This window comes from Panulirus ornatus, chromosome 14, assembly GCF_036320965.1.
Source record: "Panulirus ornatus isolate Po-2019 chromosome 14, ASM3632096v1, whole genome shotgun sequence".
Taxonomy (NCBI): Eukaryota; Metazoa; Arthropoda; class Malacostraca; order Decapoda; family Palinuridae; genus Panulirus; species Panulirus ornatus.
The window spans coordinates 45,310,766-45,328,077 of NC_092237.1; the positions used below are offsets into that span (position 1 = coordinate 45,310,766).

A 17,312-nucleotide genomic window follows, 5' to 3' on the forward strand; every position below is an offset into this window, starting at 1 on the left:
CCCAGCTGTTCACCTACCCTTAGGGTTTGGTCGATTAAATAGGTACTTGGCTTAGGCTAGGATATATATATATATATATATATATATATATATATATATATATATATATATATATATATATATATATTCATTTATATTTACTTATTTTGCTTAGTCGCTGTCTCCCGCGTTAGCGAGGTAGCGCAAGGAAACAGACGAAAGAATGGCCCAACCCACCCGCATACACATGTATATACATACACGTCCACACACGCAAATATACATACCTATACATCTCAACGTATACATATATATATATATATATATATATATATATATATATATATATATATATATATATATATATATATATATATACACACACACACACAGACATATACTTATATACACATGTACATAATTCATACTGTCTGCCTTTATTCATTCCCATCGCCACCTCGCCATACATGAAATAACAACCCCCTCCCCCCTCATGTGTGCGAGGTAGCGCTAGGAAAAGACAACAAAGGCCCCATTCGTTCACACTCAGTCTCTAGCTGTCATGTAATAATGCACCGAAACCACAGCTCCCTTTCCACATCCAGGCCCCACAGAACTTTCCATGGTTTACCCCAGACGCTTCACATGCCCTGGTTCAATCCATTGACAGCACGTCGACCCCGGTATACCACATCGTTCCAATTCACTCTATTCCTTGCACGCCTTTCACCCTCCTGCATGTTCAGGCCCCGACCACTCAAAATCATTTTCACTCCACCTTTCCACCTCCAATTTGGTCTCCCACTTCTCCTCGTTCCCTCCACCTCTGACACATATATCCTCTTGGTCAATCTTTCCTCACTCATTCTCTCCATGTGACCAAACCATTTTAAAACACCCTCTTCTGCTCTCTCAACCACACTCTTTTTATTATCTTACTCTTTTGTGACCTGTCACACTGCACAGCACAGAATCGTTAGTAAGTACAGGTACAACAGAGCCACAGACCCCAGATCTCATGAGCCCCTGACCTGCCTGGCCTCCTGCCTCCTGGGGTGCAAGTTGTTCGTTGACCACGTCTCTCTTAAGGTGATCAACGATAATACCACCACCGTCTCTGTTACTTGAAGGTATCACCCGCCTCCACGACTGGAGTCTTTCCTTTTGTTTTCAGAAAAGAACTGTCTTTAGCTGTGCGTGTGTGTGTGTGTGTGTGTGTGTGTGTGTGTGTGTGTGTGTGTGTGTGTGTGTGTGTGTGTGTGTGTGTGTGTGTGTGTGTTTCCCGATTAAGCAAGGTAGTGCTAGGACCAGGCGAAGAACAGCCTTGCTTGCTCAAATTTACTGTCATTCATAATGTACAACCAGGCCCCACGCACCACTCTGTGGTTACCCCTGACCGCTTCATACGACCCTCGTTCAGTCCACTGAAAGCATGTCGGCCCCTGTATACCACACCGTTCCAATTCATTCTATCCAATGCCTGCCTGGTACCCTCTTGCATACTTTGGCCTTCGTCACTCAAAGCATCCTTCCCTCTATCCTGCCATCTGACCTCGGTGGTTTTACTCTTCTCCTCGTCCCCCCTCCCCCCTCCCTCTCTTCGCCCTCCTCTCCATACGTCCAGACCAGTTCACCACACCCTCTTCAGCTCCCCCAGCCATATAATGTTCTTCCGACCACACCTCTCTTATCATTTTCTTACTCGATCAACCCTCCACACACCACATGTCCTCAAGCTATATCATCAGATATACCCATCTTTGCCCTTACAGACACTAACCAGTCTCTTAGAACCTTAACCCCACCCGTATCTCCCACCTTATGGTTTACTTCGGCTCCCATGGGTCCAGCTGCTGCCATGCCCACTCTCTAGGTTTTGAGACACTCCGCTGCTCCGCTAAATGCGTCCCATTCCTCGCCCACTCGCCTGGTTTAGTTTACTCCCACCCTTTGCCATTCTTCACCAAGTACCTCCTGCCATCTTTTCACACAAGCCTCTTTTCACCCACTTCCACCGCCCTCTTGTCACCCATGACATTTCCTAGTTTCCGAAAGAATGTACAAACTTTCACTCTCGCCTCCACCAAGAAGTGACCAGACATCCCGCCAGCTGCTCCTCTCAGCACATTTACATCCAAAAGTCTCTCCTCAGCACGACTGTCAATTAGTATATAATCCGGTAATGCCCATTCATCATTAACCTCACTCACCCACGTCTGCTCATGAATGTCCCTCTTGTTAAACCAAGTATTTCCAATCACCAGCTCTTTTTCAGCCACAACTCCGCAAGATGGTCATCATTTTTCATTCACGTCCCCGAGTTATGACCTCAACTGCCCCATTACCCACTTCTGCATTCCAATCACCGCTCAGTGATACTCGAACCCTCGCTTCAGAATTGCTGATTCACTCACTCACTCCCACCCAAAACACATGCCTCTCCTCCACACTCCTCTCGTTGCCAGGTGCAGAATCATTAAAAATCACACAGCTCTCGTGATAACAAAGATGAAGTTGCATCGTTGGACGTCTCCAATAGTCGATAACTTAATTCTTCACTTCTATGGCTTTTACGTGACTTACATATTCCACTATTTTTAATATATATTATTACCCATATACCGCTATGACCGGTTCCATATAACTTATAGCCAGAGGGTGTTCTAGTACCGGTTTTGCAAGTGAATGGTTTCTACGTTACTTCTGTTGTTTCTTACACATCGTAAAACTTCGTCGTGTCTCTGCAACACTTGTAACACACTTGAGATGGAGGATGGCATTATACTGTCTCTTTACTTGGTTTTTATCTTCCTACAGGAAAAACAATGTCTTGTTGTAAGTTTAGTCTCGCAGTATTTGTCCTTGTATATTTCCCCACGGTGGTCAGGTCTAGGGTTAAGGGATGAGATCTTAGCATCTCTGAGCTGTGGGAGAGTGTCGTGATAACCATTCCCGTCACTCATCCTACAAGACTCCATGGTTCCCCTCCTGGCCTCCAGTACCTCTACCTACCCTTGTCCACGGTTGGAGCTTTGCTCTCTCCCGTCGTAACGTTTTCTCTCATAATATATCGTTTATAATCTCAGGTTCGTTTTCGTAATATGTCTCTTTCTGTCTTACTCTGCCTGCCCATACTGTTTTAGGTTCTGCCCTGGCGGCCACTATAGTTTTCTCGAGTATCAGGGAGGCGGTCAGGGCTGATGGCTGGCCTCAGGGTTGGGGAGGGCTCCAGGGTAACCAGCCTGGTGGGCTGCGCGCGGCTGAGGCAGAGGAGACGGACGACACGGTGTGTGCTGACGGCAGCCAAGGTGCCAGGTGGTGACATCTCACTCACACGCTGGATATTAGTTCTCACAAGAGCAGCTTACAGTATTCGCAGGTGTGGCGACCAGTGGTACGTCGGATCATTTTCGTGCACACGAACTCCTCATCTACTGTCGGCTTTACAGTCTGTGGCCACAGAGAAGCGGCACCTGCAGCAACGGTCCGGTGTAAAGATGCATCCAGAGTTTGATGATACGGAGGCCAAAGACTGGAACAGTTTCCGGCCCGTGAAGTCTACGGACATTGCTCATTATATTTCACTGTCTCCACCAACATCCTGGGTGCTGCTCGTCTCATTTACCAGTGAACAAAGTACAATTATTCTATCCTCTGTCCTCTCTCACACCTCCTTCCCTCCCTCCACTATCAACACCAGTTATCATCATGCAATTCGATTTGCCGTCGTACAACTTAATTTCTTTTTCAATAGAAAACGAGATAATCCAGAATCGAGCGGGACCCCCTTAACGTTAAGTCTTACTGTGTGCACCTCCCCAGGCTTGGCCTGTGGCAGTAGATTGCTGGAGCTTTATATTCCTGTTCGACATAATCTCGTGGCCACGTTATACATATTAATTAGGTCACGTCTTGTGAGAGACGCTGAGGAAATGTTGCTTCAACGCGGCCCACAGGGTCTCCTGCTGCAGGGGTGGGGGTTGGGGGAGAGTGCAAGAGGGAGGTTATCGACTGGTGCCACAGCTGTGTCTCAAAGACTCATCCCAGCCTACACCAGCTCCCTGCACCTCTCATGATGACCTGTTGTACCCCACCTCTCTCTCTCTCCTCTCATCTCACTTTCCTCACCTCTCCATTCTTCTCCATGCCTATCACAGCACACCCTCCTCTCCCTCCCTACCACATCTCTCCCTCCCCTCTCAGTATACCACAACTCACACTCCCTTCCTTGCCTACCGCAGCTCACTCTTTCATACCTACCTATCACTGCTTATCCTCTCCTGCCTGCCTACCACAGCTCACCATCCCCTAACTGCCAACCACAGCTCACCTCCCCCCCTACCTGCCCACCACAGCTCACCCTCCCCCCCCCTACCTGCCAGCCACAGCTCACCACCCCCTACCTGCCCACCACAGCTCACCCCCCCCTACCTGCCAGCCACAGCTCACCACCCCCCTACCTGCCCACCACAGCTCACCCTCCCCCCCCTACCTGCCCACCACAGCTCACCTCCCCCCCTACCTGCCCACCACAGCTCACCCTCCCCCCCTACCTGCCAGCCACAGCTCACCTCCCCCCTACCTGCCCACCACAGCTCACCCTCTCCTACCTGCCCAGCAAGGCTCACTCACCCGTCCCTGCTTGCCCTGTCGTGCTCAAGAGTCGTCCTCGTGCTCAAGGGTCTACAACACGAGTATACCACTCTCCCCGTAACACACAAATCGTAATCACACACCACCACTGCAGCCTCCAATCTCCTCGTCAGCTCTCCCCTGCTTCCCACACAGATCCCCACATCATCACTCGATTGCCTCCCCCTCTCCCTCTTATCTATCTGCTTCACTATCTTGCTTCCATGTATGCAAACTGGGAATGTCGGGTACTACTACTGTCCTCCAGCAGATAACCTCGTCATAAACCATCAGGTCTTGTGTTATCTGTCCTTCCCATGTACTGTCCTCCAGCAGATAACCTCGTCATAGACCATCAGGTCTTGTGTTATCTGTCCTTCCCATGTACTGTCCTCCAGCAGATAACCTCGAGGGTTACCGGACGTCTCACTCTCCTCTGAGTGTTTCCCAGTACCTCAAGTACTCAGTGTTTGTGAGGTTGTGAGGTCCTCATTCACTCATCACCTCCACACAAGCCATCCTCCTTCATGTTACGTTCAACTAGTCTTACACACACTTGTAACGCTACAAGTCTGAACAACTAAAGGCTGCATTCATTATGACCGAATGTTAATACAATCTTACAGTACGTTTTTGTGTATATATGTATGTATACACACACACACACACACACGCACACACACACACACACACACACATATATATATATATATATATATATATATATATATATATATATATATATATATATATATATCTTTTCTTTCTTTCATACTATTCGCCATTTCCCGCGTTAGCGAGGTAGCGTTAAGAACAGAGGACTGGGCCTTTGAGGGAATATCCTCACCTGGCCCCCTTCTCTGTTTCTTCTTTTGAAAAAAAAAAAAAAACTATTCGCCATTTCCCGCGTTAGCGAGGTAGCGTCTAGAACAGAGGACTGGGCCTCTGAGGGAATATCCTCACCTGGCCCCCTTCTCTGTTCCTTCTTTTGGAAAATTAAAAAAGAAAAAAAAAAATGATGAGATGGGAGGATTTCCAGCCCCCCGCTCCCTCCCCTTTTAGTCGCCTCCTACGACACGCAGGGAACACGTGGGAAGTATTCTTTCTCCCCTATCCCCTATCCCCATTGTCATATATATATATATATATATATATATATATATATATATATATATATATATATATATATATATATATATATATATATATCTTTTTCCTTTTTTTAAACTATTCGCCATTTCCCGCGTTAGCGAGGTAGCGTTAAGAACAGAGGACTCGGCCTTTGTGGAATATCCTCACCTGGCCCCCCCTCTGTTCCTTCTTTTGGAAAATTAAAAAAAAAAAAAAAACGAGAGGGGAGGATTTCCAGCCTCCCGCTCCCTCCCCTTTTAGTCGCCTTCTACGACACGCAGGGAATACGTGGGAAGTATTCTTAATCCCCTATCCCCAGGGATATATATATGAATATATGAATATAGTGCATATGAATGCACACTATCATAGAACACAAAATACCCTCCAACAGTCAGGATTTGAACCCAAGACCTTTTGCGTGGTAGTCCGGAACACTAGGCTATGTTCATATGCATTATATTCTTGTTCATATATCTCCTCGTCTGTACAGAAAATTTTGTAAAATGCTAACTGCTGGTAATGTGAGCCTGATGGTATTTGACCGGTGTAGACCCCGTTGCTCGTGGATGTGAGACGAAGGGTATTCGATTACATGTAATCGAATAATCATTTTCCTATCAGAGGAAATGATGTTTGCATAGTTCCTTAGAAATTCTATAGACACAGTCATGTTACACGCAGTCAGCATCTGTTATCAGGAGAGCGTAACAATCGTTTCCTGCCAGATGGAGACTGTTCAGGTTTATAACATACAACACGAACAAAAAGGGGAAAAAAATCTGAAGGTACCGGATGATAGGTCTGGCAACGGCGCAAAGTTATATGGCCGGGGTTGGGAGTGGGGGACTGATGATGCTAAGGAAAACCTGACCTGCTTGTGATGGGAGAGAGAGAGAGAGAGAGAGAGAGAGAGAGAGAGAGAGAGAGAGAGAGAGAGAGAGAGAGAGAGAGAGAGATGTAGGTGTAATGTGGGAGGGAAATCTGGCGGTGGGAGACTGGGCGTCGTCCAGTGTGTGGACATTCTGTAGGCTCCTGTAGCGCCCCTAGTGGACTCATACTGCTGCTCTCTCTCTCTCTCTCTCTCTCTCTCTCTCTCTCTCTCTCTCTCTCTCTCTGCGGTAAACGCTACGCGCTACCTCTGCTTTTATGGTAATTTCTCGCCGTAAGTACACACTCTGTCTGTCTCGTGTGTATGGCCAACACTTCCATTCTCTGTGTAGCTAATGTGTTATTTCTTCTGGATCTTTTTTTTTTTCCTGCTCTCCCTCCACTACCTGATCTCTCTATCACCCATTTCTGTACTAGCTGCCCTCACTACCTCCTCAACCTCCACCTGCTACCCTCACTACCCCCTCATCCTCCAGCTGCTGCCCTCACTACCTCCTCATCCTCCACCTGCTACCCTCACTACCCCCTCATCCTCCAGCTGCTGCCCTCACTACCTCCTCAACCTCCAGTTGCTACCCTCACTACCCCCTCATCCTCCAGCTGCTGCCCTCACTACCTCCTCAACCTCCAGTTGCTACCCTCACTACCCCCTCATCCTCCAGTTGCTACCCTCACTACCTCCTCAACCTCCAGTTGCTACCCTCACTACCCCCTCATCCTCCAGCTGCTGCCCTCACTACCTCCTCAACCTCCAGTTGCTACCATCACTACCTCCTCAACCTCCAGCTTCTGCCCTCACTACCTCCTCAACCTCCAGCTGCTGCCCTCACTACCTCCTCAACCTCCAGTTGCTACCATCACTACCTCTTCAACCTCCAGCTTCTGCCCTCTACCTCCTCAACCTCCAGCTGCTGCCCTCACAACCTCCTCAACCTCCAGTTGCTACCATCACTACCTCCTCAACCTCCAGCTTCTGCCCTCACTACCTCCTCATCCTCCAGCTGCTGCCCTCACTACCTCCTCAACCTCCAGCTGCTGCCCTCACTACCCCCTCATCCTCCAGCTGCTGCCCTCACTACCTCCTCATCCTCCAGTTGCTACCCTCACTACCTCCTCATCCTCCAGCTGCTGCCCTCACTACCCCCTCATCCTCCAGCTGCTGCCCTCACTACCTCCTCAACCTCCAGCTGATGCCCTCACTATCTCCTCAGCCTCCAGCTGCTGCCCTCACTACCTTCTCAACCTCCAGTTGCTACCCTCACTACCTCCTCAACCTCCAGCTGCTGCCCTCACAACCTCCTCAACCTCCAGCTGCTGCCCTCACTACCCCCTCATCCTCCACCTGCTGCCCTCACTACCTCCTCAACCTCCAACTGCTGCCCTCACTACCCCCTCATCCTCCAGCTGCTGCCCTCACTACCTCCTCATCCTCCAGTTGCTACCCTCACTACCCCCTCATCCTCCAGCTGCTGCCCTCACTACCTCCTCAACCTCCAGTTGCTACCATCACTACCTCCTCAACCTCCAGCTGCTGCCCTCACTACCTCCTCAACCTCCAACTGCTGCCCTTTATATCTGTTTGATTACCATTAGTTTCCCAGTCTTCCAGTTTTACCTCCCTTACCTGCCTCCCTCTGTACCGGGTAGCTAACCCTACCTCGAGCAGCGGGTGGGATTCATGACCTCTGGAACAGATCGATGTGATCTCCAGACCACGAACCAGGCGCTACAGGATTATGGCTAACTCAAGGGGCCGTAAAGTTTGGAAACTCGGGCGTTGGTCAGGATAAACATCCATCATCATTCTAAATCTAATTTTTTTTTTGAGTTCCATAAACCCAGAAGTATATTGATAAACCACAATGTTTACTTCTTTCTCTTCCAGAGATACCAGCAGACGCTGAAGAGCCCGGAGTATAGCGCCATCATTGACGCCAACCTCGTGGACGACATCTTCTTTCAGGTGAGTAACCGACCACAACAAACCCGCTCGCCCAGCCCAGGGAGCCTGTGTGTAAACACGGTCTTGCTCAGGGAGACCCAACACAACGCCGCCAGCCTTTCAAAACATCTTTTGTCTCGATGAGATGCTGTTGAAGCCTTGCTGGCGACCAGTGCCGTTTATATACTCTCTCTCTCTCTCTCTCTCTCTCTCTCTCTCTCTCTCTCTCTCTCTCTCTCTCTCTCTCTCTCTCTCTCTCATCCTGGATATACCGTCGTGTTCTTATACTTGTGGCTCTGATTTACGTCGTGCTGTCACTTCAGAAAGTTGTCTTGATGCGTGTTATGTCGTATTTTCTTTCGACGTATATCTAGCGTTGGTGCACACGTGACACAGATCATGACATGTAGGTCATCATCAGGAGGAGAAATGTAACGCACAGATCCAAGCGCTTTCCTGTTGATCACATTTTCGTGGAACACAAGACTTGTATTCCCTCAAGATGTGATTAACATGAAAGCGCCTGGATCTGTGTTTCATTTTCGTTGTGGTAGCCAGAGCGCATTTATATTTATCTATTTTGCTTTGTCGCTGTCTCCCGCGTTAGCGACGTAGCGCAAGGAAGCAGACGAAAGAATGGCCCAACCCGCCCACATACACATGTATATACATACACGTCCTCACACGCAAATATACATACCTATACATCTCACTGTATACATATATATATATATATATATATATATATATATATATATATATATATATATATATATATATATATATATATGTGTATATATATATATATATATATATATATATATATATATATATATATATATATATATATATATATATATATATATATACACACACACACAGACATATACATATATACACATGTACATAATTCACACTGTCTGCCTTTATTCATTCCCATCGCCACCTCGCCACACATGGAATAACAACCCCCTCCCCCCTCATGTGTGCGAGGTAGCGCTAGGAAAAGACAACAAAGGCCCCATTCGTCCACACTCAGTCTCTAGCTGCCATGTAATAATGCACCGAAACCACAGCTCCCTTTCCACATCCAGGCCCCACAGAACTTTCCATGGTTTACCCCAGACGCTTCACATGCCCTGGTTCAATCCATTGACAGCACGTCGACCCCGGTATACCACATCGCCAGAGCGCATATATATATATATATATATATATATATATATATATATATATATATATATATATATATATATATATATATATATATATGGTTGGAAAGGATCACAATTTTGCGCGTGATCAAGATATTCCTATGAGTCCACAGGGAAAATGAAACACGAAAAGTTCCCAAGTGCACTTTCGTGTAATAATCACGTCATCAGGGGAGACACAAGAGAGAAATATAACAGTCAGTTGATATACATCGAAGAGACGAAGCTAGGACGCCATTTGGTAAACATGTGATTGTCCAAAACATACAACGAGCGTTCATTAACTTATCATTTTACAAATCTTGATAACAATAAAGTTATCTAATTTGTACAGACCATCACTAATATTAAGATTATAATTCTTTGTGTATTTAATAATGGAAGATTCAATGATATTTCTCTTGGTAATAGAGTTAGAGTTAACAACTGAGATGGCGTTACTCCAGTCAATACAATGATCATAGTTTTTAACGATTAAACAAGGCATTTGATTCTTGTCCCGTTCTTATACTATATTTATGTTGCTTAAGTCTAACAGAAAGATCCTTACCAGGCTGACCAACATAAAATTTATCACAGTTTCCACAAGGCACTTTATAGATGCAACCAAGAGAATTTTCTGGTGAATTCCTGATTAAGATATTCTTTATAGTATTATTGTTGCTAAAGGCAACATTTACATTAAAGGATTTAAGCAACATGGGAAGCAAAGTGAAATTATTATTAAAAGGGAGAAGATTCAATGATATTTCTCTTGGTAATAGAGTTAGAGTTAACAACTGAGATGGCGTTACTCCAGTCAATACAATGATCATAGTTTTTAACGATTAAACAAGGCATTTGATTCTTGTCCCGTTCTTATACTATATTTATGTTGCTTAAGTCTAACAGAAAGATCCTTACCAGGCTGACCAACATAAAATTTATCACAGTTTCCACAAGGCACTTTATAGATGCAACCAAGAGAATTTTCTGGTGAATTCCTGATTAAGATATTCTTTATAGTATTATTGTTGCTAAAGGCAACATTTACATTAAAGGATTTAAGCAACATGGGAAGCAAAGTGAAATTATTATTAAAAGGGAGAACTAAAAGATTCTTGGTGTTAATGGGAGGTTTGGGCTCAACTCTATAAAATGATTTCTTTGCTAACTTAAGGGATTTATCAATGAAAGATCTAGGGTACTTTAACTTAGATCCAATAGAATATATCTTCTCAAACTCATCATCAATAAACTCTGGACTGCAGATACGTAATGCCCTTAGGAACATAGATTGAAATGATGATAATTTAACTCTGTCATGTTGAGATGAGTAATAATGGATATATGAGCATACATTGGTGGGTTTTCTGTATATGCTAAACTTAAACTTGTTTCCTTGTCTATGGATCATGCAATCTAAAAATGGTAACATACCATTATTTTCATTTTCTACAGTAAATTTGATGGAAGGTACTAAATTGTTAAGTAAGGGGAGAAATATTTGTAAATTTTCATTTGTTGGCCAAACACAAAGAACATCATCTACATACCTAAACCAAATTGCATTAGAAGGTAAGATATCCTTTAGGAATTTTGTTTCAAAAAAATTCCATGTAAAGATTACTTAGTACAGGTGAAAGAGGGTTACCCATTGCCATACCAAATTTTTGAGCATAATAATAAATAATGATAAATCTCTTAAGTTAGCAAAGAAATAATTTTATAGAGTTGAGCCCAAACCTCCCATTGACACCAAGAATCTTTTAGTTCTCCCTTTTAATACTAATTTCACTTTGCTTCCCATGTTGCTTAAATCCTTTAATGTAAATGTTGCCTTTAGCAACAATAATACTATAAAGAATATCTTAATCAGGAATTCACCAGAAAATTCTCTTGGTTGCATCTATAAAGTGCCTTGTGGAAACTGTGATAAATTTTATGTTGGTCAGACTGGTAAGGATCTTTCTGCTAGACTTAAGCAACATAAATATAGTATAAGAACGGGACAAGAATCATATGCCTTGTTTAATCATGTTAAAAACTATGATCATTGTATTGACTGGAGTAACGCCATCTCAGTTGTTAACTCTAACTCTATTACCAAGAGAAATATCATTGAATCTTTTATTATCAAATACACAAAGAATTATAATCTTAATATTAGTGATGGTCTGTACAACTTAGATAACTTTATTGTTATTAAGATTTGTAAAATGATAAGTTTATGAACGCTCGTTGTATGTTTTGGACAATCACATGTTTACCAAATGGCGTCCTAGCTTCGTCTCTTCGATGTATATCAACTGACTGTTATATTTCTCTCTTGTGTCTCCCCTGATGACGTGATTATTACACGAAAGTGCACTTGGGAACTTGTCGTGTTTTATTTTCCCCGTGGACTCATAGGAATATCTATATATATATATATATATATATATATATATATATATATATATATATATATATATATATATATATACATTTTCTTTTCTTTTTTTTTTAAACTATTCGCCATTTCCCGCGTTAGCGAGGTAGCGTTAAGAACAGAGGACTGGGCCTTTTTTGGAATATCCACACCTGGCCCCCCTCTGTTCCTTCTTTTGGAAAATTAAAAAAAAAAAAAACGAGAGGGGAGGATTTCCAGCCCCTCGCTCCCTCCCCTTTTAGTCGCCTTCTACGACACGCAGGGAATACGTGGGAAGTATTCTTAATCCCCTATCCCCAGGGATAATATATATATATATATATATATATATATATATATATATATATATATATATATATATATATATATATATATATATATATATATATATATACCTGGGGATAGGGGAGAAAGAATACTTCTCACTTATTCCCAGCGTGTAGTAGGCGACTAAGAGGGGAGGGAGCGGGGGCTGGATTACTCCCCTTCAGTTTGTACTTTTCCAAAAGAGGTAACAGAGAGGGGTGCCAAGTGAGGATTTTCTCTCTAAGGCTCAGTCCTCTGTTCCTAACGCTACCTTACTTACGCGGGAAACAGCGAATATGTATGAAAAAAACAACATATATATATATATATATATATATATATATATATATATATATATATATATATATATATATATATACATATATATATATATATATATATATATATATATATATATATATATATATATATTCTATTATTTCATACATATCATTTCCCGCGTGAGCAAGGTAGCGTCAAGAACAAATGGCGAAGCCGCAAAGTTCCTCACTTGGCTCCTTGTTCCGTTCTTTCTTTGGGAAAATAACAAAGAAAAGGAGGATTTTCAGCCACCCGTCTCGCCCATTTATCGCCATATACAACACGCAGGGAGTACGTGGGCAGTATTCTTTCTCCCATATCCTAGGTATATATATATATATATATATATATATATATATATATATATATATATATATATATATATATATATATTGACGTGCTGTCAATAGACTGAGCCAGGGCATCTGAAGCGTCTGTGGTAAACCATGGAAAGGTCTGTGGGGCCTGGATGTGGACAGGGAGCTGTGGTTTCGATGCATTACACGTAACGGCTACAGACTGAGTGTGAACGAATGTGGCCTATTTTGTCTGTTTTCCAGGAGCTACCTCGCTCAAGCAGGGGACAGCGATGCTGTTTTCCTGTGGGGCGGAGTCGCGACAGAAATGGATGAAGGCAAGCATGAATATGTACATGTGTATGTATGTAATGTCTGGGTATGTGTATGTATATGCATGTATATATGCGTATGTGGGCGTTTATGTACAATGATATATATATATATATATATATATATATATATATATATATATATATATATGTGTGTGTGTGTGTGTGTGTGTGTGTGTGTGTGTGTGTGTGTGTGTGTATTGTTTACGTTGGAGGCTCTAGTTGTGGACTAAAGTCCACATCAAGGCCGGGCCTTCACTGAAATATATTGAGGATTATGAAAGGAGAAAAGAAGAGACAAAGGAAAGTATCTACGAATTTTTTTTGGAAGTGAAAAACCTGTCCATTAAAAAGTGGCAGGTGAGTTTGCGCCAAGATACGGTAGCACTCACACTCTGCAACTCATAGATACAGTTAAAGTATCTCCAAGATAATGGACGTAAGATAGTATATTATCTTTATATTCAAGACTCTTGGAGTGTTATCTACACTCGATCTGTCGTCCAGGACCTCGAGGAACGCACGAGTCATCAGGTCATGAAAGTGGCGGGCGTGTGGTGCGCGTCGGTACTCAACCCAACACGTTGGGTCTGCGACTCCGGTCAACGGAGGCCGAGGCTTACATGACACTCACAGGAGGACGAGAGATCATGATCATACTGCAGAGAGACAAGATGAACCGTAGCCACGAGAGTTCTGGCAGAGGTGGACAGTCTGGTGTGGTTTTCACCAGAGGGCAACACCAGAAGATGGAGAGTTCGAAAACATTGAAGGTGTGGGGGGAAGAAGTAGATATCAAATCGGCCCACCCTCCAGTTGCCAGCGGCAATTGGAGTCACGTGACGCGGTGGCTTGCCGGGTCTGTCATGCCCGTGATCTTGAACAGCGACTGTGGCGGCATTAGAGACACAAGCAGCAGTAACGCTCGGGGGAGAGAGAGAGAGAGAGAGAGAGAGAGAGAGAGAGAGAGAGAGAGAGAGAGAGAGAGGGGGGGGGGGGGAGGGGGGTATCCCGGAGTGCTATGTATCGCAACTTTTACGTCTCAGTCACCGACTCTTTATTTACGTTACGTGAGTCTGGTACACAACGTCTCCCTGTCTGGCCACTTCATCATGACGTGTGTCACCCATGGTTATCATGGCCAGGCCTCTGACGTAACTAGTGAGGGGGTCAGGTCAGAGGTGAGGTCATCATAACCACGGGTCATATGCTCAATGGCTACAAACAGTAGCACAGTGTCATGTGGTTAATCATGGTATTATGAAGCTGTGGATGTTTTAAGAAAGTGGCTTCCAACTGTCACACATATACGCGTGCCCGCCTGGGTTCGAATCCTGGGTGCATCAGTCTGTCCACAGCCGATCCTATCCGTTCATCCTTTCCTCGGAGCTGGTCGACGAACGCGTACCTGGCTTCGGGTGAAAGCGAGGGAGAGTTCATATACATTCAAAAGTAAAGACAATGTGCATTATGCACAAAGTTAAGACACGGGAAGACACGAGCGTAAAGCTCTCTCTCCCAGTAACGTAGAAACAGTAATCACACACACACACACACACACACACACACACACGTACGATACACTGTTCTAACGATAGTCATCGAGCCATGAGACCAGCAGGCTGGGGGGGGGGTGGAGTGGCCAACCTGCCCGTCCAGCACGCAGACAGACAGACAGACAGAGAGGCAGGAAGCAGACAGACCAGCCATCATCGTGAACCATCCATCTTGGTAATCACCCCACGGCTCTGGCCGACACTACGTTAACCAGCGGCGGGCGAGATGAATGGAAGGCTCCGGAGGCCATCTGTCCCGTTTTCTTTCTTCAACCATCAATTATAACCATTCACTCCTGGCTGAACCTCCAGGGAGGGAGGGAGGGAGGGAGGGAGGACTGTGTCTCGAGGAGTTGTGAGCAAATGAAGCGGATGGTAAGGTCATCAAGGAGATGATTTTCCAGGAGGAATAAATGGTTAATTGATGGGTGATGAGAGGAGACGTGAGCGATGGTCCCCCATTATCTTTCCAGTACCTTCCATACATCTTGATCATAACACAGTGGCGGGCTGGACCCACGCCGCCGACGTGCGCGTACCAATCATGGAAGTTACGGACGCGAACATTCCACAAACCTGAGGCGGAGATTCACTGAAGCTAACTCTAAGATTCAGTACACTTGACACAAAGATTCAGTGAACCTGAACTCTAAGATTCAGTCCACTCGACGCAAAGATTCAGTGAACCTGAACTCTAAGAGAGAGAGAGAGAGAGAGAGAGAGAGAGAGAGAGAGAGAGAGATTAACAAACATTAACCTAAATGAAAAATTTATCCGCAAAATAAAGTTGTAGGGGGTCAGGTGGGGTGGGGTACAGGTGGGGGGTCAGCTGGGGTAGGGTACAGGTGGAGGGTCAGCTGGGGTAGGGTACAGGTGGAGGGTCAGCTGGGGTGGGGTACAGGTGGAGGGTCAGCTGGGGTAGGGTACAGGTGGAGGGTCAGCTGGGGTGGGGTACAGGTGGAGGGTCAGCTGGGGTAGGGTACAGGTGGGGGGTCAGCTGGGGTAGGGTACAGGTGGAGGGTCAGCTGGGGTGGGGTACAGGTGGAGGGTCAGCTGGGGTGGGGTACAGGTGGAGGGTCAGATGGGGTGGGGTACAGGTGGTTGGTCAGCTGGGGTGGGGTACAGGTGGAGAGTCAGCTGGGGTGGGGTACAGGTGGAGGGTCAGATGGGTTGGGTACAGGTGGAGGGTCAGCTGGGATGGGGTACAGCTGGAGGGTCAGCTGGGGTGGGATGCAGATGGAGGGTCAGCTGGGGTGGGGTGCAGATGGAGGGTCAGTTGGGGTGGGGTGCAGATGGAGGGTCAGCTGGGGTGGGGTGCAGATGGAGGGTCAGCTGGGGTGGGGTGCAGATGGAGGGTCAGCTGGGGTGGGGTGCAGATGGAGGGTCAGCTGGGGTGGGGTGCAGATGGAGGGTCAGCTGGGATGGGGTACAGCTGGAGGGTCAGCTGGGGTGGGGTGCAGATGGAGGGTCAGCTGGGATGGGGTACAGGTGGAGGGTCAGCTGGGATGGGGTACAGCTGGAGGGTCAGCTGGGGTGGGGTGCAGATGGAGGGTCAGCTGGGATGGGGTACAGCTGGAGGGTCAGTTGGGGTGGGGTGCAGATGGAGGGTCAGCTGGGGTGGGGTGCAGATGGAGGGTCAGCTGGGATGGGGTACAGCTGGAGGGTCAGCTGGGGTGGGGTGCAGATGGAGGGTCAGCTGGGGTGGGGTGCAGATGGAGGGTCAGTTGGGGTGGGGTGCAGATGGAGGGTCAGCTGGGATGGGGTACAGCTGGAGGGTCAGCTGGGGTGGGGTGCAGATGGAGGGTCAGCTGGGGTGGGGTGCAGATGGAGGGTCAGCTGGGGTGGGGTGCAGATGGAGGGTCAGTTGGGGTGATACACATGAGAACATAACATGGCAGAGTCACGGGGAAATTTCAATACACTGACATTACACCGAGATGGATTTATTTGTCCTTAAGATTATCCGAACTGCAAACCATGACTGCTTTAACGTCCTGACTCCAGATATAGATATTTTGCATGATGTTCATGTCCTCCAGCAGATAACCTCGTCATAGACCATCAGGTCTTGTGTTATCTGTCCTTCCCATGTACTGTCCTCCAGCAGATAACCTCGTCATAGACCATCAGGTCTTGTGTTATCTGTCCTTCCCATGTACTGTCCTCCAGCAGATCACCTCGTCATAGACCATCAGGTCTTGTGTTATCTGTCCTTCCCATGTACTGTCCTCCAGCAGATAACCTTATCATAGACCATCAGGTCTTGTGTTATCTGTCCTTCCCATGCCCTGTCCTCCAGCAG

The 17,312-nt window shown here is 45.7% G+C and overlaps 1 protein-coding gene across 3 annotated transcripts in view; it reads left to right on the top strand.

The window, feature by feature from the left end:
• LOC139753367 (uncharacterized) overlaps nt 1-17,312 on the top strand; it is a 317,027-nt gene that overhangs the window by 204,245 nt on the left and 95,470 nt on the right. For all 3 annotated transcript variants that reach the window (XM_071669760.1, XM_071669762.1, XM_071669761.1), the window contains exon 3: nt 8,519-8,596. In XM_071669760.1, the coding sequence (XP_071525861.1) occupies nt 8,519-8,596 (78 nt within the window). The remainder of the gene's footprint in view (nt 1-8,518; nt 8,597-17,312) is intronic.